At 39.3% G+C, this 18,307-nt stretch overlaps 1 protein-coding gene and 1 long non-coding RNA gene across 4 annotated transcripts in view; one reads left to right on the top strand and one right to left on the bottom strand.

Moving 5' to 3' along the window:
- Nucleotides 1–2,947: 2,947 nt before the first annotated feature.
- On the bottom strand, nucleotides 2,948–10,003 carry LOC124798718. Its single transcript, XR_007016973.1, has 2 exons — nucleotides 9,782–10,003; nucleotides 2,948–3,326 (listed from the first exon to the last, which is right to left on the bottom strand). It is a non-coding gene; the product is annotated as an uncharacterized LOC124798718 (long non-coding RNA).
- Nucleotides 10,004–11,211: 1,208 nt separating this feature from the next.
- The window catches only part of LOC124798331 (muskelin), a 135,973-nt gene continuing 128,877 nt past the window's right edge, over nucleotides 11,212–18,307 (top strand). For 2 of the 3 annotated variants that reach the window (XM_047261683.1, XM_047261682.1), the window contains exons 1-3: nucleotides 11,212–11,315; nucleotides 11,528–11,597; nucleotides 11,682–11,824. In XM_047261683.1, coding sequence (XP_047117639.1) covers nucleotides 11,230–11,315; nucleotides 11,528–11,597; nucleotides 11,682–11,824 — 299 coding nt within the window. In that variant the 5' untranslated portion in view covers nucleotides 11,212–11,229. Of the gene's footprint in view, nucleotides 11,357–11,527; nucleotides 11,598–11,681; nucleotides 11,825–18,307 lie in introns of all 3 variants that reach the window. The other variant, XM_047261684.1, reaches the window with a different exon arrangement.

The following is an 18,307-nucleotide window of genomic DNA, read 5'->3' as shown; positions in this document are numbered from 1 at the left end:
ATCAATACCAAGAATAAGAACAATCTGCATAAAGACTTAAAATCACTTACCTTGGTCCAAAAAGGGGTCCAATATTCAGGAACACAAATTTTTAATAAATTGACAGTAACCATTAAAAACTTGGTTTCAGATAAACCATGGATTAAACAGAGTTTGAAAGACTTTTTGATAGGCAACTCCTTCTACTTCATAGATGAATATCTTAACAGAGACCGTTAAGCCAGCCTAAGTAAAAATATCTGTTAGATTTCAGTTTTGACAACACTTGGCCACAACAGTCAAGATTAAGTATTTTGTGTATGATAAATTTATTAATAGTGCATAACAGCATTTCATTCTGACAGTGAGTTAATTCTGTAAATATTAGCTGTTCCAGTATACTGCATTATGTTAACCTATTTTGACTATCTCTTGACAAATGATCAGGGTAGTAAGTATTATATTCAAATGTTTTATGTTATACTTTCTGACATGTTCCACACTCGTGAGAATCATCTCACTTTTTGGGTCTATGGAACGAAAACTGAATCTAATCTAATATAATTTAATCTACAAGTTGGCCAATTCCAGCAGTGTCTCATTGATATTACAGTCATAGGAATACTATGTTTTTTTTTTTTTTTCATTTTGTGAAGTGACAGTTTTACATCTTTGACCATTTAAAGCAAGTTTCCAGTCTCTGCACCACTTTGAAACCTCCCCAAGATCTGACTGAATATTTATGCAGCTTCTTTCAGACAGTACTTCATTATACCATAGATAACTGCAGTCTCTGCAAAAAAATCAGATGTTCTAACAGTTTCTAATGACACGAGACAGCGTGGTACTGGGGTGCAAGACTCACACATCTCTCGCAGTTGACTTACGTATTGTGTGCAGCCGATCTTCTTCTCGGGTCAGACGGCTCCATCGATCTTCACAAACTCTTCTTCCTCAAAGGCTATAGCTGGTTAAAGGAATTTCAAAATAGACTTCTTTTCTACTCTTAAAATGATTCTGTACTCTCAGGATTCTTCTTGTTCAACTCTGTTTTATTTTCATCTCCACAATAAAACAACTTCACAAGTTTCACATAATTTTTCAACTCTCACAAGTCAACCCTGTCTTGGACCATTAGATACTAACAGATACAATTACAATATGTTTGGTTTAATAACCACTACAAAACCAGTTCTTACTTCTAGCAAGTCCTACACCAGAAAATCAAATGTAAGTGTCTTTAGTTCAACACATAATTAATTTGTTCACAGCAAATACAGTCATTACACCATCAAGGAAAAAAGCATGCTTGCTCCTTATACTGGACATACAGCTTCTATGGCGCGAGGGGCAAACACTTGTCCACGCTGATTGTCCATCACTATTGCAGTATTCTCTCAATACACGTCCATCCTGCACACACAGAAACTGGTGGCGAGGTAGACACATCTCCACTCTCTCACCCTCTTACTTAAAATACAGGTGTTCGAGGTGGTGGAAAGCCAATTGTCTCTAGAACTTATACCGAAATTCTTGAGGGTCTACCCCTTAGATGGAACACATGATATTTTATACATAATTATCATGTACAGTAAGGACACATGGGATAACACTTCATCTTTCAACAATATATCTTTCCTATTGATAATAGTGAATATGCCTGTTCTCATTACTTATTCCTCCTTTTTTATTTTATTTATTTATTTTATTTTATTATTATTATTTTTTTCAATTTAAGATGCGAATCTTTCAATCCCTGTTGGAGTTAATTCTTTTCAATTCTCTGACAATTCGTGTGTACCAAATTTTTGTTTTCTGCCTTTTTCCAATCATAAATTCCAGGTGTATATAACTCATGAATACTCTACTGCTTTGTTCTTATTTCCCGTACTACTTTTCCTAAGTACATACTTATTCATTACTCATTGTAATCTGGGGGAACTCTGGGTAAAATAAAAGTGTTCCCTTCTTCTGACACCTGTAAATCTAAAATGTAAAAATGCTAGCGCTGCGTAGAATTCAAACCTACCAGACCCATCCCTTTAAATGTGTGACTTCTGTCATGATACTTCCCTTTTTCCCTTTAGCAACAGTTCATCTTATATGGGTTGATCCTAGGAGTACCCTTTCTCCTTCCGTTTTGGTAGGTACACTCCTTTCTTGTTTCTATCCTTCTATGGTACAGGTCAATCCCTTTCTTGGTGCCCCTGTCCACGCAGTGTAGGTCAGCCTTTCATAGGTCTGCCTATATGCCCTTATTCTCATCCAATAAATTTTGAGTGCACCCTCCATATCCTTCTTGAGTAGACCTCCTGGTTCATTGCCCTAGCATACATCTTTATTTATACTATTCTTAAATATTCCCTGGTAAAATTACAAATCTACTTTACACCTGAACTCCATTTTCCAAAACTCCATCTAAGACCCTAGAATGCTCTTTTACTTCTCACTCCCACTATATAAACAGATATCATGCCTACACATAGTAGATTCTATGTCTAACTGTATTTATGAACTCCCAGTAGATACTATGCCTTTTCCCGAAAGACTAGCATGACTAGCTCCAATTAACTTATCCTTGTTTTATACTTATTGCCCCAGTTCTCCTGCTCCTGTTTCTCTTGGCACATGCATTGATTGTTATTGTCCTGTCTTTATATGTATGTAAATATATATGATAGCGATAGAAAAATAACCAGAACCATCACATATCAATAATGTAATATGTGCATCTACTCTGATGTACATATGTCTGGTTTCTGACGACACGAGACAGTATGGTACTGGGGTGTAAGACTCACGTCTCTCGCAGTTGACTTACCTATTGTGTGCAGCCGATCTTCTTCTCAGGTCAGATGGCTGCATTGATCTTCACAAACTCTTCTTCCCCAAAGAGTATAGCTGGTTAAAGGAATTTCAAAATAGACTTCTTTTCTAATCTTGAAATGATTCTTTATCCTCAGGATACTTCTTGTTCAACTCTGTTATATTTTCATCTCCACAATAAAACAACTGCACAAGATTCACATAATCATTCAACTCTCGCAAGTCAACCCCGTATTGGACCATTAGATACTAACAGATACAATTACAATATGTTTGGTTTAATAACCGCTATAAAACCAGTTCTTGCTTCTAGCAAGTCCAACACCAGAAAATCAAATGTAAGTGTCTTTAGTTCAATACATAATTCATTTGTTCACAACAAATACAATCATTACACCATCAAGGAATAAAGCATGTTTGCTCCTTATACTGGACATACAGCTTCTATGGCGTGGGTGGCAAACACTTGTCCATGCCGATCGAACATCACTATTGCTGTATTCTCCCAGTACATGTCCATCCTGCACACACAGAAACCAGTGGTGAGTAGACACATCTCCACTCTCTTACCCCTATACTTAAAATATTGGGTGTTCGAGACGGTGGAAAGCAAAGTGTCTCTAGAACTTACACTGAAATTCTCGAGGCACTTCAAGGTTACTATTAATATTGTCTGCAAGGTCATTAATATACAATATGAACAGCAAGGATCCCAACACATTTCCCTGGGGCACATCCAAAGTTATTTGATGATGACTCCATCCAAAATAATATGCTGTGTCCTCCCTACCGAAAAGTCCTGAATCCAGTTACAAATTTCACTTGGTACCCCATATGATCATACTTTTGACAATAAATAGAGGTGTGGTACTAAGATATATGCTTTTTGCAAGTCAAGAAATACTGCACCTATCTGACTGCCTTGAACCAAAGCTTTCAGTATGTCACATGACAAAAGTGTGAGTTGGATTTCACATGATTGATGTTTACAAAATCCATGCTGGTTGGCATGGAGGAGGTCTTTGTGTTCAAGAGACCTCATTACATTTGAGCTCGGAATATGTTCTAAGATTCTACAACAAATGAATGCCAAGGATATTGAATGGTAGTTTTGTGGATCACTTCTACTGCACTTCTTGTAGACGGGTGTGTCCTGTGTCTTTTTCTGAGAACTGGCACAGTTTTTTGTTTCAGGGGTCTACAGTAGATTATAGTTAGAAGAGGAGCTAATGCAGCTGCAGATTCAGCATAGAATCTGAGAGGGATTCCTTTGGGCACTGGAATTATGTTCAATTTTAACAATTTCAGCTGTTTCTCAACACTACTGACACTAATGCTTATTTCATTCATCTTTTCAGTGATACAAGTGTTAAATTAGGGCACTTCTCCTGGGTTCTCCTTTGTTAAGGAACATTTGAAAATTGAGTTAAGCATTTCACTTTTGCTTTGCTACCCTCAATTTCAGGTCCTGTCGTATTCGCTAGGGACTGGACACTAACTTTGGTGCCACTAACAGACTTTACATATGATCATGATTTCTTTGGGTTCTGCTAAAAATCACTTGACAATATTATGTTACTGTAGTCATTGAAGGCATCATGCATTGCTCTCTTGACAGCCAAAAGCATTTCTTTCAGCATCTCTCTGTCTATAGTCCTCTGCTTCATTTCATCCCTATTATACAGTAATTTTTGTTTCTATGCATTGACTGTATACCATGGAGGTTCCCTCACATTATGGACTGTTCTACTGGGTACACATCTATCCAGTACATTGTCAATTATGCTTTTAAACTTGAGCCAGAGTTCTTCTACATGCTCCTGCCCTGTGCTGAAAGTTTCAAGTTCCTCATTGAGAAAGGACACTATTGATTTTTTACTTAGTTTACTGAGCGTATAAAGCTTTCTGCTTGTTTTAGTTGTCCATTGTTCTATGGTAGTCACTGATGTCACAACCGCGCCATGGTCACTGATACCAGTTTTGATGTGGATGTCCTCAAAGAGGTCAGATCTACTTGTTGCTACTAGATCCCATATATTTCCACCATGAGTGTTCCTAACTATCACTTCTAGTTAGTTTTCAGAGGAGGTATTTAGTAAAGTTTCACATGATGTCTTATCAGGCCCACCACTAAGAAAATTGCAATTTTCCCAATTAATTGCTGCATAATTAGAGCCTCCACTGATGATTGGGGAACTTAGGTACAAGTGAACTGAGGTTTTCTCTAAAGTTTTTGACTACATCCGGAGTCGCGTCTGGTGGGTGATAGAAGGATCCAATTGTCATTTTATGCCCACCCCTGATACTGAGTCTTGCCCAAACAGACTCACATGCAGCCTCAATTTCTATCCCAGTGGATTTGAGTTTTTTCTATACCGTGACAAATACACCACCTCCATTTCCCATTTGCCTATTTTTTCAATATACACTTAAATTTTCCCCCAAAATCTCACTGCTATCAACTTCAGGTTTCAACCAGCTTTCTGTATCTAATATTATGTGAGCTTCACTTCTTTTCATGAGTGCTTCAAACTCAGGCACTTCGTTGTGAATGCTTTGGCAGTTTATCATTAGGATTTTAATACTCTCAACTGTGGGAGGCATTTCTTTTGATTTTACACTGAAACTTTTGGATTTTTGACAAATGTCATTATCTGGATTGGATAGAGAGTTGCCTAATCCAAAAAAGCCCTTGTGTGCACCCCACACACATTCACCTACCTGAGTGGCAGTCTCTGATGTATAGTGTACACCTGACCCATTTAGGAGGACCCTACAGCTCTCGAACCTATGATTGTTGTGTCTATTTGTTCTTCCAGCCCTCATCATACATGTACACTACTGGCCATTAAAATTGCTACACCAAGAAGAAATGCAGATGATAAACGGGTATTCATTGGACAAATATATTATATTAGAACTGACATGTGATTACATTTTCACACAATTTGGGTGCATAGATCCTGAGGAATCAGTACCCAGAACAACCACCTCTGGCCATAATAATGGCCTTGATACGCCTGGGCATTGAGTCAAACAGAGCTTGGATGGCGTGCACAGGTACAACTGCCCATGCAGCTTCAACACGATACCACAGTTCATCAAGAGTAGTGACTGGCGTATTGTGAGGAGCCAGTTGCTCGGCCACCATTGACCAGACGTTTTCAATTGGTGACAGGTCTGGAGAATGTGCTGGCCAGGGCAGCAGTCGAACATTTTCTGTATCCAGAAAGGCCTGTACAGGACCTGCAACATGCGGCCATGCATTATCCTGCTGAAATATAGGGTTTTGCAGGGATTGAATGAAGGGTAGAACCATGGGTCGTAACACATCTGAAATGTAACGTCCACTGTTCAAAGTGCCGTCAATGCGAACAAGAGGTGACTAAGACGTGTAACCAATGGCACCCTGTACCATCACGCTGGGTGATACACCAGTATGACGATGATGAATACAAGCTTCCAATGTGCATTCATCGCGATGTCGCCAAACATGGATGTGACCATCATGATGCTGTAAACAGAACCTGAATTCATATGAAAAACTGACGTTTTGCCATTCGTGCATCCAGATTCGTCACTGAGTACACCATCGCAGGCACTCCTGTCTGTGATGCAGCATCAAGGGTAATTGCAGCTATGGTCTCTGAGCTGATAGTCCATGCTGCTGCAAATGTCGTCGATCTGTTCGTGCAGATGGTTGTCGTCTTGCAAACGTCTCCATCTGTTGACTCAGGGATCGAGACATGGCTGCACGATCCGTTACAGCCATGTGGATAAGATGCCTGTCATCTTGACTGCTAGTGATACAAGGCTGTTGGTATCCAGCATGGCATTCCGTATTACCCTCCTGAACCCACCGATTCCATATTCTGCTAACAGTCATTGGATCTCGACCAACGTGAGCAGCAATGTTGCGATACGATAGGCTACAATCCGACCTTTAGCAAAGTCAGAAACGTGATGGTACTCATTTCTCCTCCTTACACGAGGCATCACAACAATGTTTCACCAGGCAATGCCGGTCAACTGCTGTTTGTGTATGAGAAACTTTCCTCATGTCAGCACATTGTAGGTGTCACCACCGGCGCCCGCCTTGTGTGAATGCTCTGAAAAGCTAATCATTTGCATATCACAGCATCTTCTTCCTGTCAGTTAAATTTCACTTCTGTAGCATGTCATCTTCATGGTGTAGCAATTTTAATGGCCAGTAGTGTAATAGGGGGTAGGTTTGGGGGAGAAATGGTCCCCTCAGGGGGAAAAAAATCAATCATTGTCCATCCCTCCCCCCCCCCCCCCCCCCCCATCTGCCACCAAGAAATAAAAAAATGTATGTACTACATTTAGCTCAGCTTTAAATCGTCATATCTCAACAATGGATGAAGATTATTGGATAAAAAGAAATTAATTTTACTTTATCAATTTATCAGCCTTTATCAAAGTTTGAACAGATTCACACAAGTTTAAAGTATAGAAGCGGTGCACTTCAAAATTCTCCCAGATAAATGTGTTTTTCATGTTTCTGCACATAAAATCTTAATGGTGCACATACAAATGGGCCATTAGCTAAGCAATAATTTCAGCCCAGTTAAAATCATTTACAAAAGGAATTAATTGATTTACACAATTTTCCTGGGTGCCAGCTCCAGCTCACCATTCGAACCTCGCTTAATATACTGTAATGAAGCTATAGTAAGGCAGATATTCAAATAGACGTACAAATGGCCGCTGGTCCATGCTAAACCAAAAAATGTTTTACCTCATATTCCTTACTCAAATACAAACCAATAACAAAAGTCCCCCCAAAACTGCACTTCTGCTTGAGGCATTTTCAGACATGTTTGTTACAAATCTTCTGTGCAGTAATGATAAAGAAACATCCAACAAATACATGTCCATCATGTGATACTGGTACACCATACTAAATCATACTAGAGTGCTATGTCAATGAAGATCTGTGGAATCAAATACTAAGTGACATTGTTAGCAACAATGAAAAATTACACATGGTGAATGAAGTAGCAAGTAAGATTCCTGAGAGGGAACTTAGAAAATATTTAAAATATAAAGCCACAGTAAGAGAAAACCCAACTGAGTTTGACAGCACTGAAGTAAATACTTTGAGTGCAGTGCAGTGCAGGATTCACCAACACCAGAATTAATCTCTACACAGAAGACAATCTGAAGCATTGGATATGTGGCTAACACAGTGGCTGCTATGGCAGAACCAGCAGAATGAATGGGATCTTGCAGGTGACTTATGAGGGCCTCGTACCAAGAGCACGCTGTGGCAGGTAGTGTCCCATTGGTTGACTCCACTGAGACTGCAGGCAGCAGCACTAACTCATCTGTGGCCCCATCTCAGTGCTGACGGGAAGTGGGGTGGGGGTAGTATGGGTTTTCCAGAACTCATGTTCTAGAGATTTAGCATGTTGTCCACAGTAATCAGGGACTCATAGATGTAAGTAATGTTAGAACAGATCATAGACATAAAATTCCACAACAGGAGTTTACTGCAACCTCCTTAACCCAGAGGCATCCCAGTGGTTAAGATCAGGAATTGCCAGTAATCCATCTGCTGTGATGATAGTGTAGATGATTAATAAATGTGGTATCATGGTTTATCAGTGTTACTATAAACCCACCTGACTTTGCATGTGTAGCACTAAGTATCTGCAGCCACATGACTTGTCTGGTCTAGCAGTAATTTTATTTATGGGACACTATGTAGACTTGTGTTTAAAATTCAGAAGACAATGTTAGGCAACTGAATATGATGACTTACATATAACTTAAATGATTTAAGCAGCAGGTGTCAGGATAGCTTTCAGGAGGCACGAATTTTGTGTTCGATATTTAATTTGTGTTTGTAGTGGCAGTAATGGAAGCTGCAAGCTACTGTGCTACCCAGGGCACCAATAATCAGTATATGTATTAGTGAGAACTGTATCAAAATTGTTACAGTGACTACTGAGATTAGAGGTATAGACAGAAAAACACGGCAGGGCACAACAATTTATAAAATGTATAAAAGAGGAAGAAATGTATAGAATCCAGTAATAACAGTTTCATGTCACTCAGTGGCATAGAACAAGTCTTTCAATTAGACGCTACTTTATGGCCATAGCAGACAACATTGATTAAATCCAGGAAGATGTGAGGCAGCACAAAATGTACAAACCCCAGAATAGAAAATGATAATAGGTCACACACCTGTGACTATGATGGCTCAGAGCAGATGGAGAGCTGTTGCTGGTCCAGGCGGCAGTGAAGATGAAACAGACGCTCTGAATCACGAAACAAAAGCCTATACTGCAAGTTGTACTATTCACAGCTAGATGTCAGTGGCATTGTTGGCCTTAATTCATCATCACACAATCAAATAGCATACATAGATCACAGAAAATACCAGCCAGCCCTATTTAATTACTTAATGCTTGTAAAACTTGGTGAGTGAACATGTAAATGGTTTACTCAGTAGAGCTACACTACTGAAATCCAAACTGTGATTTTTTTGAGGATATTATTATTGCTTGGGTGAGATGCTAGTCTAGAATACATCATTTGTTCAAAAACTTTGGAAAGTGATGTCAGCACTGAAATAGTTTGGCAGTTATTGACATCTCTCCTACCATCTTTCATAATAAGGATTTGACAATGGCATATTTCAACTTCTTCTGAAAAAATCCCTTGAGTTAGTGATACATTACATATTTGCAATAAGACTGAGCTTATTATATGGGAACAAATCTTTAGTACTCCATTGGAAATGCCATCAAAAGGGGACGAATTTTTATTTTTCAGAGAACATATAATTTTCTTAATTTTAGAAGGAGAAGTTTGATACATTCATGTGACTGAATTTTATGAGAGCTGCTTTTTCAGCACACTGTTGTGATTTTTCTCATGAAATCTCTGTCCCTATACTTTCGACTTTAATTAACAAATGATTATTAAATATACAGTATTTGCTCACTGTAACTCATCATGTATAGCCTTTCCACTCAGTTCAATAGAGATGTTATCCTGTTCTGTGGCTGGTCATCCTGTCTCCCATTTTACTATATTCCATACAGGCTTAAGTCTGTTGTTGGAATTATTGATTTCTTGCATTTTTTTCCTTTATTGTGATTTCATTCCCCTGCCCCATATGGGCAGGGGAGGGCTGTCAGCGGCACAATCCACTGCTCTTCAGCCGAGAGACACGACAACTAAAACAAGAATAAAATGATACATACATAAGGAGATAAAAAAGGGGAACATAAAACTGAGTAAGGGGAGGTAAAAAGACATGGACATGTAGATGTTCATGGGGGACAGTTAAAAAAAAGTCACCAGAAAGTTAAAAAACACAGTTGGCGATTCTTGAATCACAGAGAAGACACTGAATGCGAATGCACAGGGTAAAAGTTGGACAGTATTAAAAACACTCCGAAACAACACACTTAAAACCCACTTGGAGCACACACGACGAAGAGTAAAACTACCAGGTGGGACTTGCCGAGGGAAAGGTCAGACAGGATGGAAAAGGAGGGGAGAGCATGGGGCAGCTGAGGAAGCGGCGGGATGAAGAGAGGAGGGGCAACTGTGGGTTCACGAAGAGGCAGGAGACACGTGGGGCGGGAGAGGAAAAGGGAAGACAGGGCAGGAGGGAGCGCAGAGACACTGAAAGGAGGCACAAGAGATGGAGGGGGAGTAGGAGGGGAAAGCCGCTCAGGAGGAGGGAGGGGGAGGAGAGGGAGCCCTGAGGAGGAGGCAGGAAGAGGGGGTTAGAGTTGGTAGGAAGGGTAGATGTCAGGTCGAAGCTCATCATCCGGGAGGGGATTTCTTGCATTAAATAACCTTTCATAGTAATTGTTGGGAGTTTTTGTACTGTGCAATCTTTGCAGGACCTCTACTTGTTCTTGCCAACAGATACATTTCCCTTTCTCATTCACAGGATGCTTTAATTACATTAGTGATCCATGGTTTTTTATATATATGTTAAGGAATTGATTGAATTTTATGTTACATTTGGTTAATTATAAATTTCATCCCAGGTTTTCTCCTGTAAACTATTATTAAGTACATTTGTTCTGGAGTCATTAATTATTATAGCCGAATTCACTGAGGAGAAGCAAACTGTAGGGCACTGTATGTTATGGTATGTCGCGAAGTATCGGTATATAAAGATCGCAATGTATGTTCGTGAGTTTCTGTGCGAGAGATTCGGCCACAGAGAACTGTATTAACCGACTGTTAAACAAAATTTCACTTCTTTTTTTAGGGTGCAAATATAGTTTGCGAAGCTTAACACGTCGGCGATGGTCCTCACTGATTCTCATTTACCTCTCGATTCATAGATGTTACGCCCCCTTGTTTACCGACTGTCTACTGTTTCACAGCAGAAACAATATTGGCCGCCGCCTCTGTCAACTCTAAAACATGGCGGCCTTTCAATTGGAAAAAGGGAATAGGTTAGCTTATAGTATACATAAGTGCTCCAGTTTTTCATCATCCTATGTACCTGAGTAAGTACAAACTATTCACCCGGCGTTTCTGTGTGATGAATGTGAGTACATTTATTCATTCGAGGTGGGGAAATTACGGGAACGATTAGGTAGTTAACCTGTACAGGTATTGATGAATACAGATTCCGGAAAGTTGCTTTAGTGAAATTACGTACTAACAAATTTAACTTTGTTCTTTTATGGATATACGGTTTGAGCAAATTTTGTTTTAGGAATATTCAAGAAGACAAGTCAAGCGATCAGTCATCCCGGTGGTCATCGGACACGAATAATCCGCCGCAGGTAGCAGTTGCATAGTGAAGGATGTGATATTTGTTTTGTTAATTAAGTAGCAGCATTGTTGTACAGTTCCTTTCTCCCCTACAGTATCTGACGCTGAAACTCCAACATTTTGCTATCGTGCTCTCCATAACATTCGGAAAATATGAGAAGACGCATGTTTGCAATCTCAAAAAATTCAAAGTGTTTGGTGGAGTGACAGACGAAAACATGATCGAACTCTTGGATAGGTACGTATTCGAAGAAATATGCTCGATTTGTAGGTATTTTATTAATCCAGCACAATGCAATTTTGTAATCAAAACCCTAAGTAATATAAAACCTAAAGTAATATAAACACGTACATTATATGGCGCAAGGTTTAATTAGAGATCTAAAGCAGCTGATTCATAGTACGGGTCCCTTAATATGTATCATTGTCTCATACCTTTACAGCGAGCCTGTTACAGTTTGTTTAAACGCTCTGGAGGAGGGCTGTGGGCTCTGCAGTATTTTTTCAGTGCAGACCACAATGGCTCAATATTATTGAAAATGCATTGATTTTTTAGACGCCAAACCAGAAGTCTTATTTAGCCTCTTCCTCATCTAACATATTTGTGAGTGGATGTGTTATGTCAGAATGGTGCCTAGGGTTGGACATGTGAACATGCTTGGTTAATGCCACATCTCCTGTGTTTGAAGAGGCTTACAATCTGAGTTAGACATTGGCTAGTCCTGGCTATTTCTGACTGTGCACATACCTCTCTCTCTCTGTCTGTCTGTCTGTGTGTCTGTGTGTGTGTGTGTGTGTGTGTGTGTGTGTGTGTGTGTGAATGCTTTGGTGCTACGACCTGCATGTAGTTCCCTGCGGGTGCTGCTCAATAGTGTTATTATTGCTAGCTAGTTGCTAAAGGTTCTCTAGATGCTTATGAAATTAGGTATGGTCTTGTGAGTGCCCTGAGACTGCCAGAAGTTGAATAAATGCCCCAGCCTAACATGAAAACAATTCTATAGTGTCCTAGTTACTTTTTGTTTTAGAGGAGCCATAGAATGTACAGAAAATAAAAACACAACCATTTAAATGATTACAGAATATGCACTATGATTAATATTTGGAAGAGTGAATCCAAATTGTGTACTCCTTTAGTATCCTTCACACACAAATGTACAGCTGTACACTCTTTCCACGCCAGTTCTGTCCGTTGTTGGTTTTTATTATATTATGAATGTACACACAACAGTACACCGGTGTGCCAAGATTAGTAAAGTTGGTGTGGTAAAGTTGTCTGACTCCACTGTCGAGCTATGTTGATTATCATATGGAGTGAAAGTCTTTGCTGGGTGACGTTAAAATTTTTTAATATTTTCATGAGCATGAAATCTTGCACTTGAAAATGACACTATCATTGATGTTGCAATCATGATGATAGAAAAAAAGATGACAATGCTGAAATAGTGCCCATCATAAACATATGTTGTTGTATGGACTAATGTAAAAATAAACTCATATGGCCAGTGTTTGGTGCTTTTTTTTAAACTGTAATTCCCACCATAAAGTTTGGGAAAAGTCAAAATCAGGGTGAGTTTTGGAGGTACTTATGCAGCAATGTTGTCAACACTCATGCTGAGGTCTGATGGGAACAAAAAGTGGTGTTTCAGCTGCTGGTTCTATGCAGCAGATGAGAAAACAGTGGACAGATGAAATGTTTCGTAACAAGGGATGTGGGAATGTTGCCATACTCATTGACTGGCAACCAAATTATCATCTTTCAGCCTTACCTAGACCTTGGGCTTTGCTAAGGATTGTAATGTCCTACATAATGAAAAATTCAAATGTTTATTATTACATTGTTTGCACTATCTCATAGTTTAGATAACATTAAAAGAAATGTGTAAGGAAAACTTGCTTCATATTTATATATAAATAGTATTTACCTTGCAAAGTTGGGCTCAGTATCAGGGCTGCTTAGTTTGTTCCTGTGTAACCTATTGAAAAGAATTTGCCTTTAGCTCGTTAAAAAGAGAAGTAGCTGCTTGCATGTTCTTGAAACACAATTTACCACTATATTTTGACACTTTAAAAAAGTACCTTGATCCATGTGAAAAACTTAGTCAATCAGAACACAGCATGTACAGAACTCAAAAGATGCTAAGCTCACTACACCCTCTTTATCCAACTTTCGACCTGTCTGACACTACTCTGAAGCACTTCGAACCAAAAAACATATTATATTACTCATCTAGCTTCCACTAAGCTCTAGAGCAGGAAACAATCCAAATTAGTATTAACATGACTGTCTTCATTGAAATTGTTCTTTAGATTTTATTTATTTATTGTTTTCCAAAAATAATTATTTACTGAAGATTTATAGCTTTAATGGCTAATAATAAAGATTGCAAATGTGGCAATATGAAAAATAGTAGCTTTTGGTTATTTTATAAAACTGATTCATTATCTATAGCAAAATTTCAAAAAGTATAAATGAATACAGAAATTTTGTTTACTAGAAAACTGAAGCATAACAATATTATATTTACTCTAAATTTGTTTTTAGACCATTTAAGTTGACAGTCATGATTACTAATTTTCATGGTACAAGATCAATGTTACAAATGGGATCGATATGAATAATAACTGTAAAATAACAGAAAAATATTTTTTTGGCAATAAAATATATTTAGAAATATCTCTAGAAGAGAAATATATAATTTTAAGTGAGAAAATTATCGTAAGTCTGCCCATTCTTGTAGGGAATCTTTGAAAGTTCTGAGGAAGCAAGGTTCATTATAAAGCCTGTCAGCATAATCTTCATTGTGAGAGAGTGTTTCTTTTTATATGAAAAATTCATACACTTTGCCAAATTGCAACCAGATTATCACCTTTTAATCTAACCTAGTCCTCTGTGGAATGGTTAAGGATAAGAAGAGAGGTGGTGTGACGGAAAAGAAGGAAAGAAAGTTGAGAAGGTACAGGAAATCAAATATGGGTGGAAGGAGTATTTTGAAGAATTACTTAACTCCAATGGAAGTGTAGAAGAGGAAAAATGGGGAGTGTGGTGATGCAGAGAATCTGGATGGACTTAACCTGAACAGAGGTAAAGTAAGTGAAAAATGACACGGGAGGAGAAAAGTGCTTGGACTGGATGAAGTACGAGTGGAGGTGGTCAGAGTAAATGACATTGTTGGAGAGCATTGATCTGTGGAGTCATGAGAACAATATGGAAAGAAAGAACATCTCCGTATGAATAGAAAAAGGAATGTAGTGTCAGTTTGGTGGTGGTGGTGGTGGTGGTGGTCCTATCGGCTGTGTGAAACTGATGTATTGCCAACCTCTGAGCAGTACGGGAACATGACTGTGACTGGCTATGACTTTGATGTGGACTTTAGCCATAAGATTGTCACTTCCACTTAGCTCAACAATAATTTTTTTATTGTGTCTGATCTGTAACAACCATCTCTCCATCTAAAACTTTAATTTCACTAATAACAAGTTTAGCAGCCTTTTTTTCTCACAATGCCCAATTGTCACGGTTTTAGAGACAATAACTCTAGAGACTCCCATTATATTTGTAATTTTCAATAGAGAAGCATTGATTAAGCTGGTGCCAGAAATATTCCTTTTCTGGAAGTCAGTAAGCTCATACATGATGATAGGTGAACACAAAACAACAATATATCAAACTTGTATTTGGGTCTACCCCCATCAACCATTGCCCTTTGTGCAGTGTGGTCACTTCTGTGCTTGTTTTGTACACAGATCTATGCCGTAAGTGTAAGCACATTGTGGTGTATCCGTAGAGAGACCAGACTAACAAATGGTTCCTGAAAAGGGGAAGCAGTCCTTTCACTAGTTGGGGGGGTTAATGGTCTTAATGATTCACTAATCTGGCCTTATAACGCCAGTTAACATGTGCTTGTTATGTTGGTACTGTGAATAGGAAAAATCAAGGGGAAACTGCAGATTTTATTTTTCCGGAAGACATATAGCTCTAAATGTATTATTTAATGATGATGGCGTCCTCTTGGCTAAAATACTCCGGAAGTACACTAGCCGCCTCCTGGATTTCCAAGTGGGGATGATTCAGGAAGATGTTGCAATTGGAAAAAGCAAAGCTGCTGTTGCACAGGACAGAGCATAGACTATTAGCTCCCTTATTTGGGTGGATAGGTTAGAGAATATAAAAATAAAAGTGGAAGTTTTAAATTAGATATAGTGGAATTAGAGAAGTGTGGTGGTAGGAATAACAAGTTTTCTTATTATAAATAATTTAGCTGCAAAGGAGACCATTTTCTGTTCAGTTGCCAACAGGCACACGCAGAAGAAGATGAAAACTTGCTAGTGTTCTGAGGAAATCCTTTCATGAGCTAGAGTACAATGGGTGTGCCCATCTGCCACCGCCCCCTCCACCCTCCACCTGCCCCTCCCTCCCAAAAACACACACACACACACACACACACACACACACACACACACACACACACACACGTGCCAACACTGCTGGGGTTTCGGTTTGGCAATTGGGCTAGGGTGGACTGGGTAGAGGGTGAAAGAGGTGGGGGGCAGGAGAGATGTTGGGGTTCGGTAATTAGCAGCTCAGTGGGAGGCAACATGCAGCTGGCTAGATATGCGGGAGGAGGAGTGGAAGATGTAACTGTTAAGCATGTGATACAGAGTGTTTCACAATACTAGTTACACACTTCTAGAGGTTGTAGAGGAGATTTACTAGATCAAGTTTTACATAGGAACCAATGTCTTCAAATGTCATCCAACGATGCTACAGAGTGTCAAAGTTATGGGTACCAGCACCTGTAAGACTTTGTGATGGCAGTACAAACTTTGAAAGATGATGGAGAGTCATAAATGTTTCAATTTGAGGTTAGGGTCCTTGGTTCGGAAACAGACGAGTAGGAATTACAAGCAAAAATCATTCTGATATCTCTGACAGTGGAATACATGTATTGATACTGCTGTTGTTAAGAATGTTGAGTATGCAACTTTCAGAGGTGGTAGCATCCATCCTGTATATTTGCGGATATGTGTGCGTGTGTGCGTACGAGCGCGCGCGCACCCCCCCCCCCCTCCCCCCTCCCCCTGCATTCTTAACAACAGCAGTATCAATACATGTATTCCACTGTCAGAGATATCAGAATGATTTTTGCTTGTAATTCCTACTCGTCTGTTTCCGCGCGCGCGCGAGTGTATACCTGTCCCTTTTTCCCCCTAAGGTAAGTCTCTCTGCTCTCGGGATTGGAATGACTCCTTACCCTCTCCCTTAAAACCCACATCCTTTCGACTTTCCCTCTCCTTCCCTCTTTCCTGATGAAGCAACCGTGGGTTGCGAAAGCTTGAAATTTGTATGTGTGTTTGTGCTTGTTGTAGTCTCTATCAACATACCAACGCTTTCGTTTGGTAAATTACAGCATCTTTGTTTTTAGATATATTTTTCCCATGTGGAATGTTGTGTTTGTTCGTGTGTCTGTCGACTTGCCAGCACTTTCGTTATATATAAAAAAAAAACAAAGAAGATGAGACTTACCAAACAAAAGTGCTGGCAGGTTGATAGACACACAAACATACACACAAAATTCTAGCTTTCACAACCAACGGTTGCTTCGTCAAGAAAGAGGGAAGGAGAGGGAAAGACGAAAGGATGTGGGTTTTAAGGGAGAGGGTAAGGAGTCATTCCAATCCCGGGAGCGGAAAGACTTACCTTAGGGGGGAAAATGGACGCGTATACACTCTCGCGCACACACACACATATCCATCCACACATCTACAGACACAAGCAGACATATTCAAAGGCAAAGAGTTTGGGCAGGGATATCTTTTTTTCCTCCTAAGGCAAGTCTCTCCGCTCTCGGGATTGGAACGACTCCCCACCCTGGAGTCATACTGCAGCCAGGTTGTTGACGATACCTGGCATGTTCACTGTCTCAAAGTCAACTTCTGATAGTCAGGCAAATGAAAGTGATGAAATTGACTCTTGACTGTGAAGTTATCTGGGTGCGTGTAGCTAGATTTAATTATTGGAGTTTACACCATCCAACAAATCCCTCCATGACAGTTTTAGACTCATTCAAAGAAAGTATGTGCTTAATAATTGGCAACCAATGCTGTAAAATCGCAATAAAGTCATGAGCTGTTCAATTGACTCTTATTTGAACATGTTACACATTTTGGGATTACACCCATCTTCAGACATCTGTTACAAAAAAGTACAAAACAGAAGTGAACAGCACACTCAACATATCTCAACGTTACAGAAAATGAGATCTGGTCATATGAGTTACATATCACAAACTTCAACTCCTTCCTAACCAACCACGGGTACAGCCTTTACAACTCAAAGAAAGTGTTGATTAATATATGATTATAACTGCGGCACAAGCAGTCTTGAAGCAGAGCATATACTGACGCCAAACAAGTCAACTAGCCCAAAGTGCCCTCAGTGGGGGTTGCTGCATGGTCATGTGCTCCATATGTTCACATGTTATTTAATAACAATATACTCAGCATATAACATCTAACAAGGTGTAATTACGACTAGCAACTATTTTTTTTTTACATATCCGTACTATAACTATAGCCAGTAGTGGCACTAAGCACAACTCAAACCATATGTCAATATAAAATAAATAATCGGGGGGGAGGGAGGAGTAGTTCCTCTTGAATAAACCTTTCAACCTCTCAAATCTCTAAAAGAATACCATCATATTATAAATGACCACCATTA

The sequence above is a fragment of the Schistocerca piceifrons genome, chromosome 5 (genome assembly GCF_021461385.2).
Source record: "Schistocerca piceifrons isolate TAMUIC-IGC-003096 chromosome 5, iqSchPice1.1, whole genome shotgun sequence".
NCBI classification, from domain to species: Eukaryota; Metazoa; Arthropoda; class Insecta; order Orthoptera; family Acrididae; genus Schistocerca; species Schistocerca piceifrons.
Note: the sequence above shows the minus strand (reverse complement) of the source record. Positions and strands in the feature narration are given on the sequence as shown.